This window comes from Lepisosteus platostomus, chromosome 9 (genome assembly GCF_059453375.1).
Source record: "Lepisosteus platostomus isolate fLepPlt1 chromosome 9, fLepPlt1.hap1, whole genome shotgun sequence".
Lineage (NCBI taxonomy): Eukaryota > Metazoa > Chordata > Actinopteri > Semionotiformes > Lepisosteidae > Lepisosteus > Lepisosteus platostomus.
In genome coordinates, this window is record NC_142619.1 from 16,345,199 (window position 1) to 16,364,638 (window position 19,440).

At 37.9% G+C, this 19,440-nt stretch overlaps 1 protein-coding gene across 1 annotated transcript; it reads left to right on the forward strand.

Moving 5' to 3' along the window:
• The first annotated feature begins 707 nt into the window (after positions 1-707).
• LOC148654562 (toll-like receptor 1) lies at positions 708-9,137 on the forward strand. The gene is made up of 2 exons (XM_088646977.1): positions 708-1,024; positions 2,893-9,137. The coding sequence occupies exon 2, from the start codon at positions 2,894-2,896 to the stop codon at positions 5,357-5,359; it is 2,466 nt and encodes an 821-aa protein (XP_088503103.1). The 5' UTR covers positions 708-1,024; position 2,893; the 3' UTR covers positions 5,360-9,137.
• Positions 9,138-19,440: the final 10,303 nt, after the last annotated feature.

Below are 19,440 nucleotides of genomic sequence, written 5' to 3' on the forward strand. Positions count from 1 at the left end.
AACTAGAATATCCTGAAGAGCATCAATATAAAAATGTGTTGTCTGGCATTCAAGGTTTAATTGACTAGAGGCAGCTGTCAGCCGACTGGGCACAAAGTTCCATTCAGATACTCTGAACTACTGAACTGAAATGATCTTGGTGGAAAAATCTGCAATATGTTTTTTGCAACACAAATGTCAAACTATAAAAGGTGGAAAGGTTCTTGCAACATATTTATTGCTCACATACAGTATAAACAACAACGTACTGTAGAAACAGGTATGTCTGGCAGGTATAGACAACAACTTCACCTTGTGGCATACTCTTTCTATGGTAGAAGCTAATATTCTAACTGGGTGCATAGTTTGTTCACTATGATAGAGAACTTACAATAGTGATCAGTTCCACTAAACATTCCAACATTCCACTTTCGACAACATAAAGAATTAAAAAATTGTGAACACAGGCTTTCCTCAGTTTTTTAGCAATGTCACAACTTTGTTAAGTACAGTATAGCACATTTCACAGACAAGAGTACACTTACTTTTTGTACTTCCTTTTCCCTTAATTAAGTATTATAGTCAATATGATGTGATGAGAAAACAAAACAAAAATTACAAAAATTAATTGTAGTTGTTCACACCTTGCCTGACCTACACAATGTTTTTTTGAATAACAGGTTAAACGACATGAGTGGCAGCTAGCAAGTGCAGAAAGAATTCAGTCAGACTATTCAGAAACCTTCAGGTTCACAGCTCTTAATCAGTCAAAAACAATCTTACCAACTGTTGTGTCTTAACTTACCCTGCAGCAGTTTCCTCTGAGTAGCAGTTCTCTTCCTTCTTTCTCGCTCTTGCAAAAAGCCGACGAAATGTGATACGTTAACTGAAACGAGTTATAGTTCCTACCAGAGACTTGTGGGAAGCATCTGGGTAGATAAGTCTGAAGTATGAGGAACTTTTTTTGATAAGCTGAGAGTCTTTGAACAAATAATTCAACAATAGAAGAAGTCTGCACAGATTGTGAATGAGGAGCTCAATGAAAGTAAGACTACATGTGTTATTCCTACTACATACTGCATACAGTGCTAAAATTTTTGGATTGAGATTATTTGCTATTATACCATTATTTGTTAACAGGGCAGGAGTGTACTTAATTTTGAGGAACTAATAAAGCTCCGGAAACAATCATTAATTGGCATGTTATAAATGTGTATAACATACAAAACTCTTACATTAAAGTTTCAATAGTAAAATATATATTAAAAATAATTAAATTTACTAGCTACAGTCTTGAACAAAATGAGATAACTATCTTATATATAAAATATTTGGAATGGACGTCTGAATTTGAGAAAACAAATGGTGCAACAGAGACGACAAGAGGAACAGTGTCTGGGTTAAGCACTGTGAAGTCCCAGAGGTTCTGTTGCTTACAGCCTACCTCCACATGCACGTACTGTACAGTATAGAAATAGTTCACCAACAGATTAGGTAAACAGAAGAAAATTAATTAAATTTAATGGCAGCATAAACTTACCAGGAATATCTTACATACAAGATGGAACTATAAACAACTGCAAATTAAATTCCATATATATTCCACACTAGTAAGAAACATGTTAGTCACCATTATATAGTTGCTGGAAAACAATGTAAGTAGTGCAGGAAAAAAAGATATTGTATTAGATTTATCATTACAGTACTGCATTGAAGCAATACAGCGGCAATCTGGATGCCTGTATACACAGCAAACAGTGTAGAATACAGGAGAGGGTAGAAATTAATGTTTTATTAGACATGCAGAAAAACTGTTTCCACATCAGGTACTTTATGCATCATAAAAAGAATACAGAAACTTATTACAGAAAAAACAAGGGAGAGTATCATGACGAGAGATTTCACAGAGTGTAAAACGATATAAACAATTTAAAAGTAATTTATCTGACCAGCCCTAGCAGGTAGGCATATTACTTTAAGTCTGGAGAGCAGAATGCAATGTGTATGTTTGTAAAACAAATTTGCAATTGTTAAAAGCAAGTTTTGCACTGATGCAAATAAACACTTTTTTGTACAAAAATGATCAAAGCATGAAATAGAATAAAAGGCTATATTTTGAATTTAGAGAAATTCTGAACGTGTTGTAAAACTACATTTCATGTTTTGATAGAATCATTCACCATAAAGAAAAAAAGGTAAATTCTGATGGCCTGTTCTCATCTCAAATTCATTGTATTTTGCACATAAAAGTTTATCCTTTGACCTGAATGCATTAAACAGGATGCAGTTATCTTGTCATTAACCAACGAACGATAGAGTGCAACCCTTTGAGCAGAAAAGACACCCAAAGGGGAACCCCCAGTTAAAATTAGAATGTGGTTTTCCTTACTACTACATATACAGTACAAGGAATGACACTAAGAACACATAACTTGTCTTACAGCATAGAAAACACAAAAACACTGATCTTTCTGAACTATTTAGCACATTTGAAAAACATGGAATGTAAGTCTGTTTAATAGACTTGGCTAGTTATGTGGGGTAGATTTGCCAATGAATCTGAAGAGATGAAAACAAATACAAATAAATTAACAAAAACAAATAAATAAAACTAAAATGAAATACTGTACATGTATGTTTCATTTTGCCTGTGCACAAGAATGAGTGTAGTCATTAAAGACATTTTTTAAAACAAGATTATAAAGGGCTCTATGTTTTCTGAATATTTAAAATGTGAACAATAGAAACAATAGGATTTTAGATGGTAAAAACCAAGCAATATATTTTAAATGCAAAAATTGCATGAACATTTTGTGGAAAAAGTGTGAATTTTATCATACTGTATAATAAATCATATTATGTACCAACAAAATTATGGATATTTCTTAATGGTAATTCTTGTTTTATTTTTAGGATGGGTGGATTTTTGCTCTTGGTTTCTGTCTCTTCATTGCTTGCATTAGTAAATCAAGTGCTGACTGTTGAAAACATTCAGTCGTGCAGAATTTCAAGATACAATAAAGTGGATCTCTCCAATCATAATCTTACTAAAATACCATCAAGCCTGCCTAACGAGACTGAATACCTGGATCTCTCTTACAACAGGATCTCAATGCTCAGCAGTGAAGACCTGGTACTTTTACCCAACCTATGCATTTTAAAGTTAAATCACAACAGCCTGAAACACATCTCACCAAAAGCTTTTCAGAAAAACTACAAGTTACAAATCCTCAACATCTCCCACAATTCCCTGAAGATCATTCCAGATCTTATTGTACCTCATCTTAGAATTCTTGACATATCGAACAACCTTTATAAAAGTTATGCCCTTAGAACATCATTTAGTAATTTTCTGCAACTCTTCAGTCTCACTCTTGGAAGTTCATATGCAAGGTCAATAAATATAACCGATTTTGCCCCTTTGCACACCATACCTTTAAAACAGCTCACTTTGGGAGATGGTCTTGGATTGCAAAGCTATGAATCGAGTTCATTTTCTCATCTTAAGTCCCTACAACAAATAACTCTCAATATGACATTTTGTGAAAAGACTGCAATGTTCCAGAATATACTGCAGGATCTGGATAAAATTCAAGTTCAGAGTTTAAGATTAATAAAGTTTCTGCCCCCGTTTTGCAATGTATCCAGTGAACAGTTTGAGGGGTTAAAAAAAATGACACACCTGAGCAACTTGACGTTTGTAGACACCTGGTTCAACAGTTCAGTATTGACAAACCTTCTATTATACATTTTTCAGTCTCCTGTTGAGGTACTGGGATTTTACAACGTAACATACAATGAAGACACAAGTGATGGTGTTACATTCTATGGTATTCCAGGATATAATGGAACAGACAAACTCAGAGCTCTAATATTTGATTATGTCCTCCATTATCAGTACAGTTACCCTAAAATTCACATCAATGTATCCTACTTTTCCCAAATGACTTATCTGAAATTTTCTGGCACTGGTATGAACATTTCTCCTTGCAACCTGATCTCTTCTTTACCATCACTGGAAGTCTTAGATTTGTCAAACAACCTCTTAACCGACAATGGATTTTGGTGGTCTGGATGTTCCTACACTAATGTCTTTCCAGCTTTAAGGAAGCTTTATTTGAGAAAAAATAAATTCTCAGACCTTGCTTTTATCTCTGAAAAGACCCATCAGATGAAAGCTCTAGAAGAACTTGATCTCAGTTTTAATTCCCTTAAACTTGATGGACAATGTTCCTGGCCTTTCCATCTGACCACCCTCATTTTAAGTAATAATGACTTAGGTGACACTGTTTTTAATTACCTTTCCCCTCACTTCAGAAGCCTCAGTCTTTCTAAGACAGGTATTACAACTTTACAACCTGAAGTATTGTCCAAGTTTCCCAACTTAACACATCTCTTCTTGAGCTCCAACACCATAAGTGTTCTCCAGCCACATCTTGGAGCTCCCAAGTTGGAGGTGCTGCATGTGGATCAAAATGATATTAATTTGGTCAGTGAACAATTAGCAAGAAGACTGCAAAGATTAAAGCAATTTAAAGCAGGCAATAATCCATTTATCTGCAGCTGTGACTCATACTGGTTCATGACAGTTTTTAATAAATCTCTTCTCTCTGGCTGGCCATCTGACTATTATTGTAACTCCCCAGCCGAAATGATTGGAAAGTTATTAGAACAGTATCAACCAAGCAAGATAACGTGTGAGGTGTGGCTCCAAATTGTCATAGCAGTGCTTGTAGTCCTCATCGTCACTGGAGTCTTGAGCTTTACTTTCTATGTTTGTGATGGAGCCTGGTACCTAAAGATGTTGTGGGTATGGATGAAAGTGAAACGCAGAGGCTACAGGGAAGAAAAAAGACTGGTCAAGTCATCTTTCAAGTACCATGCCTTCATCTCCTACAGTCAGAATGATTACAGCTGGGTGGACAGCCAGCTAGTGCCCAATCTGGAAAACGCAGGCTTCAGACTTTGCATTCATGAGCGGGACTTTGTGCCAGGGGACTGGATTATAGATAATATCATTAACTGTGTAGAGGGTAGCTACAAGACACTGTTTGTGCTCTCTCAGAATTTTGTACAGAGTGAGTGGTGTAATTACGAGCTCTTCTTTGCCCAGCATCGAGCCCTAAGTATCCAACAGGACTCCCTAGTCTTCATTCTACTGGAGCCCATTCCTGCAGACTCCCTTCCGAGGAAGTTTCTGAAGCTCAGGGCTCTGCTCAGAAAGCAGACCTACCTGGAGTGGCCTAAAGACGTGAGGAAACAGACGTTTTTCTGGGCCAGCCTGAAGGGAATGCTGCAAACAGCTGATGCACAGATGGTAATGAAACAGGTAGCAAGGGAAATAGCAGAATCATTTCCACTCTTGACAGACACAGATTAACTTTTTTAGCAGCTACATTTCTAAACCACATTGTTTTATTTTTGGGGCTTCTTTATGTGATTGGTTTGGAATTTAGATGGTTGAATGAGATGAGAAATGAGAAATAAGAATTTCACTCTCTTTTTATATTTTTTATGCTCATATAACAGTTGAAATATTCAGCTGATGGGTGGAAAATATGAAGGAAATTTCCATAGCATTGTTATGATTCCTATTTTAAATGACTGCCTAATTAAAATGTGCTTTATATTCATAATTCCCTCAAGCCTTGTTTTGTGGGGCTTGTGTCTTGATTCTTCTGTAATGGGGTTGCTTATAAAAATGGTGGAGAGGTATGGAAACAAGACAAACATTTTAAGTAGCTTTTTAATGTTAGTCAAAGAGCCTGCAAGTTTTAAAACAGCAGCAGGGCATGATTCACAGGTGGATTAGAAATAAATTATATTTATATCCTGAATATTAAAAGAGAAAATATATTTTACTTATTTATGTTGGTTGGAAAATACACCATAAATAACAATATAACCTGCACATTATGTAGCCAGCCAGCCAGCCGCCATATCACCCTGCACCTCTCAATTGGCTACCCACTGACGCTAAGCAGGGTTGAGCCTGATCAGTACCTGGATGGGAGAAGCTATGATTGCTGCTGGAAGTGGTGTTATTGGGACTAGTGGGGTGCGCCCACCCTGTGGTCTGTATGGGTCCTACTGCCCTGGTATAATGACGGGGGCACTGTGCTGTAGTCAGTGCCCTCTTTCAGATGAGACGTTAAACTGAGGTCCTGACTCTCGGTGGTCATTAACAATCCCTGGGCTTTTCTTGATAAGAGTAGGGAGTTATCCCAATGTCCAGGCCAAATTCCCCCCTTGGCCTTTACCATGGTCTCCAAATTATCCCCATGTATGATTGGCCTGCACTTGCCCTGCGTTGGACTAGTGCCCTGTCCAGGGTGTACCCTGCCTTGTGTTTGTTGCTTACCAGGTAGGTTCTGGCTTCCCACAACACCGTATGTTATAAAGCAGTGTGGCAAATGACATGATGTGATGTGCTACATATGTATCCATTTGTATATGTCACAGCATCAGATTAATTGTACATTAAGCTAAATAGAAATGGTTGTGGATGTAAGATTCAGAAAGCAAACAGGAATGTAAACATCCTTGGTTCTTCAGGTTTTGTCAGATTGAGAAAAGAAAAATCTCGGAAAGGAAAGAAAAATCATCTTCTCACACACAGTATAAGTATTTAAGAGCTATAAACTTACTATTCTGCTAAGCACTTTTGTTGACAACGTAAACTGTATAAAATATGATATATGTATAAAATGTAGGATTTCAAGTTCCAGACCTCTTAAGATTAAAGGGGAACTGCAGTACCAATTTCTCAATCCAGGTATGAAATCTTGGTAACAAGTCCACTGACGGTATTTCAATATTTCACAAATTATGAATTAAGCACAAGGTTGTGAAGTTTGAGAAAGAACTGTATTGTCGCCATATTGTTGCAAGCTGATGGTCTCTCCATGGGCAAGAGAGAGAGTTCTCGTGAAAAACAGTCCGTCCGGTCCCTAATCACTGTAATTAAACCTGTTTGGTCTCCAAGCAATGTTAATGCTTTTTTAGCTTTTTTAGGGATTTTCAACAAGCAGAGAGATGGGTAATAAGCATTCGCACTAATGTTGGTTCCCATTTAAAAATTACTTGACGAGATTCAGCAGGTGTTTCAACATGATCTGCATGCAGGGTTAACAAGTATGTAGTATTTGTTGACAAAACTGTCTCAAAGTTGTTACTCTATGTTGAATTCAACAGCACTCATTCAAATCGGCAGTCATGATAATGTGTCCAAAGACATGTCACCTTGTACATGTTGGTTTCTTAACATTATAAAGTAGCACAATTTGCTTGTTCTAAAGCATGTGCTTTATTGAGATAGTGGTGGAGCGGTGGCACTGTGGCCAAGGATCTGCACCTGTGGCTGGAAGGTTATTGGTTTAAATCCCATGGCTGGCAGACGAATCCTACTCTGTTGGGCCCCTGAGCAAGGCCCTTAACCCCAGCTGCTCCAGGGATGCCATATAAATGGCTGACCCTGCGCTATGACCCCTAGCTTCTTTCCCTGTCTGTGTGTCTCATGGAGAGCTGAGGTATGAGAAAAGTCAAATTGGCTAATAAAGTGATCTTATATGTATTAATTTTCTCTGGTTAGGGGTTTACATGACTAATAACAGTTATGAACACAGGTCAGTTTTTACGTCACTTGAAGTTTTGTTGCCTTGTTCTGAATCGCAGTTAATGACAGCAGTATGGTGCTAAGCGTACCTGGAAATTACATCTATTTTGTGATGAAAATTGGAGTTTTAACATGTTACAATGTACTTTGTATTTTCATTGTGGTTTGAAATGCACTTGTCAGTGTTGATTCTTTATAACCCAAAAATATAAAAATAGCATTGCAGTTCCCCTTTAAGCCCTCTACTGTATCTCTCAAGCAAAGATTAAAGATCTGATGGCTATTTCTGTAGAATACCATGATTATACATTATGCCATATACTGTACATAAAAGTTAGTCTCCTGGAAAGCAATAAAAACATGTTTTTTTTCTTTCAAATAACTCAGAATTGACAGCTTTATTTTAATTAATTTCTATGTTAATTTGCAGGAGCCTGGTGCCTGTAAAAGTTACTGGTGATTTCAGATAAGCCAGAATTCTTGGTAGTCTCAATTGTCTTTGTAAATGCCATCTTTGAGAATGTTTACTCAATTATACTGTACACGTCTCTCAAATTGAATGCTGCAGTTGTTTTGCCCAAAATAACTAAAAAAATTAACTTGTAACAATATAGTGCAACGCTCAAAATGAAACATTTTAAAATCCAATAAACAGTACATGCAAAAGCATTCAGAACCTTACACAAGTGCATCACTCAGTTAACAACATCCCTAATGTCTAGCATGGCGGTGGAAGAATTATGTAACAGTTCAGATTCTCATCAGCAGGGACTAGGAAGCTTGTCTAGACTGATGGGAACATACAGTAGACGGAGCAAATTAATGACAATTTTTAGGGGGAAATCTACTTCAGACATGAAAATCCACCTTTTAGCAGGAAAAGAATCAAATCAGAAAGCCAAGCTACACTAGAAAAGAGAATGTCTTTGAGAGACCCAGTGTAAGTCCTGACATTACATGCATCTGTGGAAACACTTGAACATTGATGTCAATCAATGATGCTGAACATCTTGAGACCTTCGAGAATGGGCAGAAATAATACAAATCAATGCAAGGTCTGTAAAGACGTACCCAAATAGACTTGCAGCTGTGTACCAAATATTGACAGCATGCATCTGAATACTTGTACAATCAACATGTTTCATAGTTTTCTTTTGCTTTTAACAAAATTGACTATCTCATCTTAACCTTAGAAGTCTTCAGCGTGAGCATTCAGGTTTTGAATAAAATATTACGTCTTTTATAAATACAAATATTAATGTGTATGCATAATATTTTCATTTCACAAAATGGGACACCTTATGAAGGATCTGAATACTTCTGCCATATCAGGGTCATTATTGACACAAACCCTTTTTTGTAGTCACATGAAATATTATTGAGAACACTTCCTTTGTGTTAGCAACTTATTATACAGGTGATTCTTTTGTACAAAACATTTCTACAGAATTTCAAAACTGTCCACATGAATTGTACAATAAACCAACTATGAAATGCGAAGCCTGCTGAATTTTAAATAAAATTAAAACAAAATTGAAACCCAGGTTTTCTCCCGTTTAAAATATCTTTGTAATAAATTATTTTGGTTCAATTTACTGTTGTATGATTATATTGATAAATATTTTCAATTTAGGATAAGATGACTAGACAAAAGCAGGGGAGAAACAAAATGTGTAATTTTGAAATCATATATGTGCTCATAGAATAAATTGAGAAACAGGCAAGTACTGGTAATTTTTATAAAATTTTAAGTGATATCACATGACCCTCAACGTCTCAGTGAGTACTGGAGCTTCAGGCAGAACAGTTTGTGTTAGAGAAGGTTGGTTTAAGTAGTCCCTTGAAGCTTGAATGAAATACAGTATAGAAAGTAATGGTTTGGAAGGTTTGGAAGATGGTTTAGGACTAAGAAAGTACCAAGAATAACGCTAAAATATGAAGAAAAAAAACCTAATGAGATCATCGACTGTACTGTACATAACTACAAGCACATAACTAAGATCAAGTGCGTCACCAGTGTGTTAATGTGTTATTGTATGTCAGTACATAGCTAAATCACCATAGACATATTAATTGATGCTGGAAGAGGCATTATTGGGGCCAGGATGGGGCGTTCACCCTGTGGTCTGTGATGAGGACACTATACTGTAAAAAGATGAGATGTAAAACCGAGGTCCTGACTCTCTGTGGTCATTCAAAATCCCAGGGCGTTTCTCTAGAAGAGTAGGAGTGTACCCTGGTGTCCTGGCCATATTTCCCATATTGCTTTTTACCAATCATGGCCTCCAAATAATCATGGTTGAATTGGGCTCATCACTCTGTTCTCCTCCCCACTGATAGCTGATATGTGGTATGTGTACTGGTGCACTATGGCTGCCGTCGCATCATCCAGGTGGATGCTGCACATTGGTGGTGGTGGAGGGGAGTTCTCATTACCTGTAAAGTGCTTTGAGTACAATGCCCAGAAAAGTGCTATATAAGTGTAAGGAATTATTATTTTCTCCTCATGTCCGGATGCTCTGCGTTCCTCCCACAGTCCAACAAGACGCACTGGAATGTTAATTGGATTCTGTAAATGAACATGTTTGTGTATGTTTGTGTCTGTGTGTGTCCTGCAATTGACTGACATCCTATGGGTGTATCCCGTCTTGCACCCACTGCTTGCTGGGATAGGTTCAAGCTCCCCTACAACAAAATATAGAAAAAAAGAGATTAGACAATGGATGGATGGATTAAAAAAAACTAAATTTTAATACTTACCTGTGAAGTGAAATTGGAAAGCACAGACCTTTGGATACATGTAGCACATTTGATTAAGATTCTAACAGAATAAGTAACTCTATTGCTTTAATAATTTTATTTTAACTAAAAAAAGTTACAAATACAGTACATCAATTTCACAAATGGGAAAAACAGTTAAAAAATAAACTCTTAGACAAAAGGTGAAAGATGGGACGACAAATGCAAGCCAAAACAACATGTGAACAACTGAACCACTCATTAAACAAGATACAATGCTTTTCCTTAGAAAATAACTATATCGAACCATAAAGCTGTCTACTGCAATACTTTGGTCTTTTTCAAAACCAAAAGCAACAGGCAAGTGTATTAAACATCTCTGTGCTGGAGTGTTATTGTGTCGCTCATCGCAATATCCACATTATAGCCTTATACTACAGTAGGCGATATGGAGCAGCAATTATGTCTTAGCAGCACCAATACACATAATGCTACTTTGAAAATCAGATTTGTGTATAGAATGCTAATGTTGACTTATGAGTCGTGTGAAATATGATAGCCTTTTTCAGCTCAGTTCTATTTTTACTTTCAGTTCATACCACACAATTTACAACAATTATCTGCCCAGATACCTGTCCGTTTTCATTTACAATGAAGTCCAGTCATGTGATTCAGTCTCTTACTATGGACTCTCAAAAAAATATGATCATGTCAAGCAGATCTGAAATTCAAAATAGGTTTCTACAATGCTTTAGTAAATATCTTTCAATAATGTTGAATACTGTACAAACAACAGAAAACAGCTGGGATACAAAATAGGTAACAGTACAAAATAAAGGAGTTTGTTATGATGTCTTTTGACACGTGTCTTTTTGGAGTTAGCATGGTATACCAAGGGCTTCGTAAAACTCCTTTCTTTATGAAGGAGGAAGTTGTTTTTGTAAACAAGAAAGGGGAGATCTCCTTTTAGCCACATAAATAAGAATTCTGGTTAATAAAAAGGTTTGGGGACATTCTGTTCCAGCTCCACTAACAATAACTCCGGCTGAGTAAGGGAAAAATACAGAACAATTCATATAAATGTTAGTCTGGCATTTAAGTGCAACAACACCTGGACATTTACACAAGGAACTCCTGTCCTACAGGAAACACATCATGGTGGTTAGCTCTTCTAAACAGCAGCTCTGTTTCAGTTATTAGTCAGGGGATACAATTCATATAGAGTCAGTAGGAGAGTAGAAAAAATCATCTTTATCTAAATTTGTCATTATCCACAGAACCACCCCCCTTAAAATACTACCACTTCCTTTCCATAGCATAAGCATTAATTCAAAACCTGTAACATCAAAGCTTTCATGCAGAAAAGTTCAAAGTTAATTAAATGAAAGAAAGGCAAACCATCAACTGGACATTAAGCAGTCAAAAACTAGGGAACATACATAAAATCGAAACAACAAACCCAACCCCCCTTGTCTAAATGGTTTTCTAATCATAGAAAGACAGGATTTTGGCAATAATTCAAAATTGAACTCTATTAAATGGAAATAATCCAAGTGCAATTTCTTTACAAATCTTGTAGAGCAAAATACCAATTTGGATTTTGCTTTACACGGCATAACACTAGAAATCTAGAGGCTGTTAAAAGCCTACATAAACTGCAAGTATCTAAATAAGGAATAGGACTGTTAATACAAAAAGAAACTATGGAGAAGATATGTCTTGTGTTTTATCATAAGGGTTCAACAGAAAATTGCACTTCCAAGTTTATAAAAATTAAAAAATATGAGCTCATCATAAATAATATAAATCAAATCAAATAATGAAGAAACAAAACTGTTTTTCCAAATTCATAGCTCAACATGCACAGCAAGTAAGTACAGGCTGCATTTTCCTTGTAGTGGACACAAGGTCCAAAAGTAGTTGAACATTCATCAGGACTTAGTGAAGAGAAAAGCTACATAGCATAAAAATACCAGGTCAGGTGTTACAGGTCATACAGTACTGTGCTGAATGAGGTGTTGCTTTGATGCAGAAAAACACATTTAACACAATATGAAGCACAGAACAGCGGTTATCCCAGTATGGGCGTGTTGCACGTGTTTACAACAGCATGTTTTACATTCTGTGGGGGAGGAGCCATCACTTCCTGTTCATCTGTGCCAAAAACCAGATGTCTTACATAAACAGGATTGTTAAAAAATGCTATTATGAATGTGCTTGGAAAATGATGAATTAATCTGGGCAAGATACATAATTACATATAACATTTTTGACCTTGCAAGAGCAGAATTAGGAGAAAAGTGAAAAAGTGGCAACATCTCACGTGTAGCTCTCTTTTTTATGTTGTTTATTTCTGTGTCATGTCCAGTACTATCTGTAAAAAATATGTGTGCAGCCATCACTTATGATTGTCAAACACTGTGAGACCTAAAGCTTCAAATCTGATTTCAGCTGAAATGCAAGTAGACAGGGACATGAACGTAAGTGGATGAGACGTGGCGTGTTAGCATGTCTCTGGCAGCGCACCTGTTGGTCCCTGCACCCCAGCATCCTGCTTGCAAGCTTGCAATCGCTTGACAGTAAGACTGATTAACTTTACCGTCAGATCAACACCCGGCGCAACATGACAGACTGCTGCATCTTCCTTTTCACTTAAAACAGGGCTAAAACCAAACATTCCTGTATAACACACTGGATTAATAATCATTGGTGCACTGATGTAGAAATTCTCTAAAGATGTTGTTCCTCTAATCTGGAATACCTCACTACCAAGGTAATTCTTGACTGTTATGTGACCGCTCTGTACATTCACCCACATTCTCATGCTGAAGTGGCACTAAGCAAGCTGTACAGCATCATCAGTGAATATGAAAACGTGCATCTGGAAGCTGTCTCTTATAGTGGCGAGTGAATTTATTTACTGTAATCTTAAATGTAGTGGCGAGGCTTATTAATAAGGCAGAATTAAGTGTTTCTGAGCTTTCCCAAATTAGGCCTCATTTCTCTGTTCATCTCTGTGGTGCAGCCACAGAGAAACCATGCAGGCTGATTTAGGGTTCCTTTGATAAAAGACAGCTCCCAAAGGGGGATGCACTTAGCTAAGCCTGGCTATCATGATCAATGGTCATCCATTGGCGCCTATCTGTCTAGGGAGTGCCAGTTGGACATCTGGACTGCATTACTAAGTGTCAGGAGTAAGTGACTCATATCTCACCTTGATCAACCAATCAGGGACTGGTAGGGCCGAGTAACCCACGTGGGACTCTGATGCCCATGGAACTTTCAGCCAATCAATGAGCTGAAGTTCCTCCAGGTAAAAACAGGCAACAGAGAGATTCAGTAAAATCCAGAAGGGATTCAGGAGAATTCTGTGGACTGTTCTAAAGGGAATTCAAAGGAGAATTCCAGGGCAGGACGGCCCAGGAGCAGAAGGCTCCCAAGGGCAGGACATTCTCGCAGCGTGCCTCCTGACCATCCTGAGACTCAGCCCGGACAACCACGGAACGGCCAGTGTGTCCGAGTGCCAGAACTTTCCTTTGTTCTAAGAGTCTAGAGTGGAGGTTGCTAGAGAGTAACCAGCAGCAGGCCTCGTGAACAGGTCGGAACTGTGGACAGCTGAATCACTATTCAGAACTAGCTCTTCATCAGGAACGAACCGGTCTTCTTCCTGACTTGCTGGGACCCACAGTCATCTTTTCTCCTGTGCACAAACTTTGCTAGTTAAAGCCAACAGTGAGCATCAGCAGCGCACCGTCGCAAGCCGCACAGCACAGCCTGGCACGGAGCCAGAGAGCGCGGATTGGACAGCAACAAGCCTGCAACTGTTTCTTTGTGCCCGCAGGAGATCTGAATCCCCAGAGATTGGATGAGTATTCAACTTCAATGCATTACAGCTCGAGAATTCAATTGTTATCCCAACCAGTTGATATCAATTTAATTCCTAAGAGTTATGTACTGTACTTGTTTTGAGTATCTAATGTAGAAGTTGTAACCAAGTTCACTTTACGAAACGGTCTTAATGAATGATATACTGAACGTATGTCCTCTTGATATGTGTAACACTTCGTAACTGACTGAATATATACCTTTTGTATTCTGATAACCCTCTCGATAAGATATGTTAGTTTTATATGCATATTCTATGTATTAATAAATGTATCCTCGTGTATTAGTACCTGCGTGTGTGCGTTGTTTGAGTTATGTCGCATGGTTGGATTCTAAAGCCATCAAAAGAATCAACTTTGTGATTTACTGCTACAATTAATAATTGTCTCAGTAAATGCCCAAACCCTACAGAACTGGTGCCTTCAGAGAGCCACTAACATTACATATTTGGCGTCCCTGAACGGCTATGAAACACTACATAAAATAGTACAACCAAAGTACTTTCAATGCTTCTCAATGCTTCTCTGTTCCCACTTGAGGCAACAATACCATGTATCACTACTCCGCATCATTATGTGGGCATACTGCTCCATGTCATGTCTGCACTTTGGAAAGTTTGACCACACCTCCGTGCCCCTTCATCTTGTTTATATACAGCAGCTAAAGAGCATGCCACCTGCAGTAAAGACCGTGCAGCACTAATCAGATGCTGCCAAGCACAAACTTACAGACTGTTTTGAAATGACTCATTGTGGAGTAATTTCAAAGATTCTTCCACAGAGAGTGTCACATCCTAAATCAGTTACTGTGAGGACAGATGTGTTCCTACTGGATATTCTCCAATCAGAAACAGTGGACAGTGAACAAAGACATCTGCAGTAAACTTAAAAGTGCTATCTGCTTCCTTTCAATCAGATGGAGTACAAAAAAATCAAGGTGACCTATAGAAAGCCAGCAAAACTGGCAAAACAGGAATACAAAGACAAATTAGAAAAATAGTTGGGGTTACTGACTCAAGGCCCATGTGACAAGGCTTGCCAGCAATCATGAACTATAAAGGTGATGCCATGACAACAATCTGGCCCTGAATGTCAACACAACAAAATAATTCATTGTGCACTTCAGAAGACCCAGAGGGAATCACGCCCAAATCAGTACTAAGGGCAAAACAGTGGAACCTGCCAGTTGCTTCGGATTCCAGGTATGACAACTTGGCTTGGTCTTGCACATGGAAGCCTGTCACAGAAAAAAAGCACAACAGCACCTTCACTTTCTGCTGCACCTAAAGAAATGTGGTATGGGCAAGGAACTACTCAAACATTTACCACAGTGGTAAACACTAGCGGTATTTCCTCTGCTGATGCATCACTACCAGATGAGCTGAACACCTTCTACACCCACTTTGAGGCTCAGAACACAGAGCCTGATATCAAAAATCCCACCGAACTAGGGAATGTTGTATTATAGCTCTTTAAAGATGTGTAGAGCCTTTATGAGACTGAAATCCCACAAAGCAGCTGGCCCAGATGGTGTCCCCCCTCATGTTCTTAAAACCTGTTTTGGGCAGTTATCTCTTGTACTGTATATAGAGACTTCTTTTTATCCCTGCCAGTCATACCAGAGTGCTTCAAGAAAACCACAATTGTGCCACTGCCCAAGAAGACCAAGGTAACATGTGGCACTGGGCTGTACTCCTTGTTCACCTATGACTGTACAGCCATTTACAGCAGCAACCACATTACGTTCGCTGATGACACCACAGTTATCACTTTTCCTAAAAATTACCCATTTGTTTTTCACTTAAATGAGATCTTAAATTAATGATGATTAAAGATTGAAAAAAGGTCTGACATGAGACACAGGCAGGAATGACAGTGTATTCCATATTACACTATTTTGTTTCTCCTGCAGAGGTTCAACTGGTTATATTTCAAAAAACACAAATGAATGAAATGCGTTGTGATACTGGCAGATTACTGTTAATTAAAAATCACAAAGGTAAATTTAAAATACCCCACAAAGAAAGCCTGTGTTTATAAGCAAAACAAAAAGGAAGAGACAGCCACTGCCCAGTACCCAGGTTTGAAAACAGCAGCTCTAAAGCGAACCCAAAATACTAATACTAATAAACCAACAGAATGGTAATTATTAATATTTGAAGTCTTGATGTAGTGTTCACTGTCCCTTTAACAATACTACTTGGATCTTCCACGTGCTGGATTAAATATTAATGATTAATCTGTTTTTTTTCCCATTATTAAACATTCAGATATTTTATTATCACATGACTTTATAAAAATAAATACTTGTCTGGAAAGCAAATCTCACGAACTGAAGCTAATTTCACAGAGAGAACAAATTCAATAAGGATGATTCCCCCCCATCCTTAATATAGACTGTTCAAGAACTATTGTCCAACAGCGTAATGTACGGTATATGCAGCAATACAAGTTGAAATGAACTGTTTTACAGAGATCAAAGCATATTTTAACACCAAATAAAATAGCCCATAATTATTCCAGTGGAGGGTGGCACAGTTGCAGGGGCAATGAGAGCTGCTGCCTCAGAGCTTATGGGTTTTCAATTCAATTCCAGGCTGGGGGGCCTGCTGTTTGTAGTTTGTTCATTCTTCAAATGTTCTTCTGGGTTTTCTGCAGGCGCTCCCACCTTCCGTCTGCCGGTCTGGGTTATTTGGGGTCTACAAATTGTTCCGGTGTGCTTGCCTGGTATTGTATTCCATTGGTGTGTATTCCAGGGTGAAATCCAGCCTTCCATCCTTTGCCCCCAAGATAGTCATCAGGTTCCAGCCGCCGTTGCCAGGAACAAACAGCTTTGTGATAGCAGACTCCTTTGTAAGAGATGTCTTTAAGAGGAATTGCTTAAATAGATAAACAAATATGAAGGGAGATGTATTCCAACAAAGCACAACAGGTTCTGCTTGATTATCATAGTGATATTGGCGTACGGATGGCCCCAAAAGTACCAATACTGCAAAATAATATATTTTCTTTTACTCCCACCCAATTTAGAATGTGTTTTTCTCATCTCAGCTCAGAGCTAAGAACCCTGAAACCTCACTCAGAGGAGACTTAGGAAGCGTAGGCAGACTCCCCCAAAGAGTCACTGAACTTTTAACACAACACAGGCAACGAAGTCCCATATCAGAGGCTCAGCACTGTCTGAAGGTGAGGTGCATCCCTCACAGAAACCACCACATGCCTGCTGACATCCTTGAGCCCACAGGGGTTGCAATGTCCCTTGGAGGTGAGAAAGCCCTAGGGAATTAACCGCACCCTTTCCATTGAGCCGTCTCACACTTGAACCTGTTCACAGAACATTACCTACACTCTGATTGAGTCACCTGGAAGGCCCTTCAGAGCTAATCTAAAATGTAATAAGAGAGGAAAAACGAAAAGGCTTAAGTGCTTTTCAGATAATCTAAAACTAGACTAGCTTGTTTGAAGAAGAATATGTTAAAATGTAGAAATGCAGAAAGTCTGCTTAATAATTTCAGCCTGTTTCAAAGGTGGGAAATGGAAGTGACTGTTTGCCAGACCTCAGGTATTTAAAGGAATGCATCATTACTGTCAAAATACATCATTTTCTTTACTATAAGCATTTTTTTAAAGGACTGAGTTGTCTTTAATGATTAACATGCTCATCTGTGTTACCACAAACTTTTCCCTTTCCCTTTGCTAAGCTTAAATGGTGTTTGTTAAAATACTACATTTGTTTAAAAACAGCTCATTTACATTTTGTCTAGCATTCAATCCTTCTAGCATGTCATAGCTGAGACCTCTAGTTAACTATTTAAAAATGGAAAACATATCGCTGTCAAGTAAGGAACTGTAGAAGTCTGTTCCAAATAGAACTTGCAGGAAATAACTTGCAGAAAATATTGCTCCATACAGTAGTGTCTCTTGATGCTGAAAGAATCACCAGCTCAACTAATGAAAGAGAAAGACAGTGCTGAGAAACTGTTTGTCAACTTCCTAGGTTGGACCGTCTTTTTGAATATTTTACACGTAAGACATAACTACATCTTCATGAAAGTCTTTAGAACATATTAAAACAACCTGACTAAATATTTCATGTAAACCCTTACATTTAGTAACTGGTGGCATCTCCATGAGTTGCAATTACTTCAACTAGATGTCCCTTTTAAAAGAGGATCAATTTCTTGCTTCAAAGAAATTTTGGCCCCTTCTTCCTTACTGTTGCAAGTCATTGATCTGTCAGGATTTTTCTTACAAGAACACCTCTTATTTATTCAGAGCCTGCCATATCACTTCAACAGGGTTTGGTTTCAAAATGTTGACTAAGCTAATCCAAAAAACAAAATTTCTTCTTTATCAGCAATTCAGTAGCAGATCTGTGAGTATGTTTAGGATCTTTATCTTGCTGTGTGACCCACTTTCCACTCTGCACCAGCAGACAGCTAGAATCATCTATGTGCTCTTTGGTGAACCTGAGAGAGGCAGCAAAGTTCTCTCTATAGAGCAAAGATTTGTTATCACTTTAAATTATGGCATGACATGTTCCCACTATGTTTTGGATTGAAGATCAAAATCAAACTTTCTAGCCATTTTGTTGGTCAGACATTAGCTGGTTTTGATTAAGCAAGGGTATCATGGTACAAAATTGCAAAATCCATAATAAGTAGTTCGCAAACATTTTCTCTGCACTGTACAGGATGAATATATGGCAATTATCATTGTTCATCATGATTATTCTGAATGGACTAGGCAATATCAGAGATGATTTCCAAAATAAAAATATAAGCTAAAGAAAGGATGTATAAATCTTGACTAGGCACTTCAGAGGCTTTGCTAGACAGATTTAGAAACCAACCCAGAAACATGAAAACTGAATACATAGGACTGAACCAAAAGATATCTCAGAGTTAGATCATACAAATTAAAACCTTTTAATTGCAGAAGGCAATTACAATTTAAATAATTATTGTGCTTTACTGAAGAGCTAACCTGCCTGCCTAAGCTAAATTGTACTTTTAACTTGCTTTATTACTCCAGTTGCTCCACAGTTCTTATAGTCACGTGTTCTTTAATCTTTGCACACTTCTTAGCCCACTGAACAGAGTTCCCTACTGATAAAGAGATCTACAGTATACTACTCGAAAAGAATGGCAGATTAAGTTCTTAGCAATTATTCTCTCATTTTTCTTCTTTATATAGAATACACATCAACATCAACAGCCCATC

Bases quoted from the DNA above. Each gene is read 5' to 3' on its own strand.
- LOC148654562 (XM_088646977.1), top strand. From the start codon at position 2,894: ATGGGTGGATTTTTGCTCTTGGTTTCTGTCTCTTCATTGCTTGCATTA.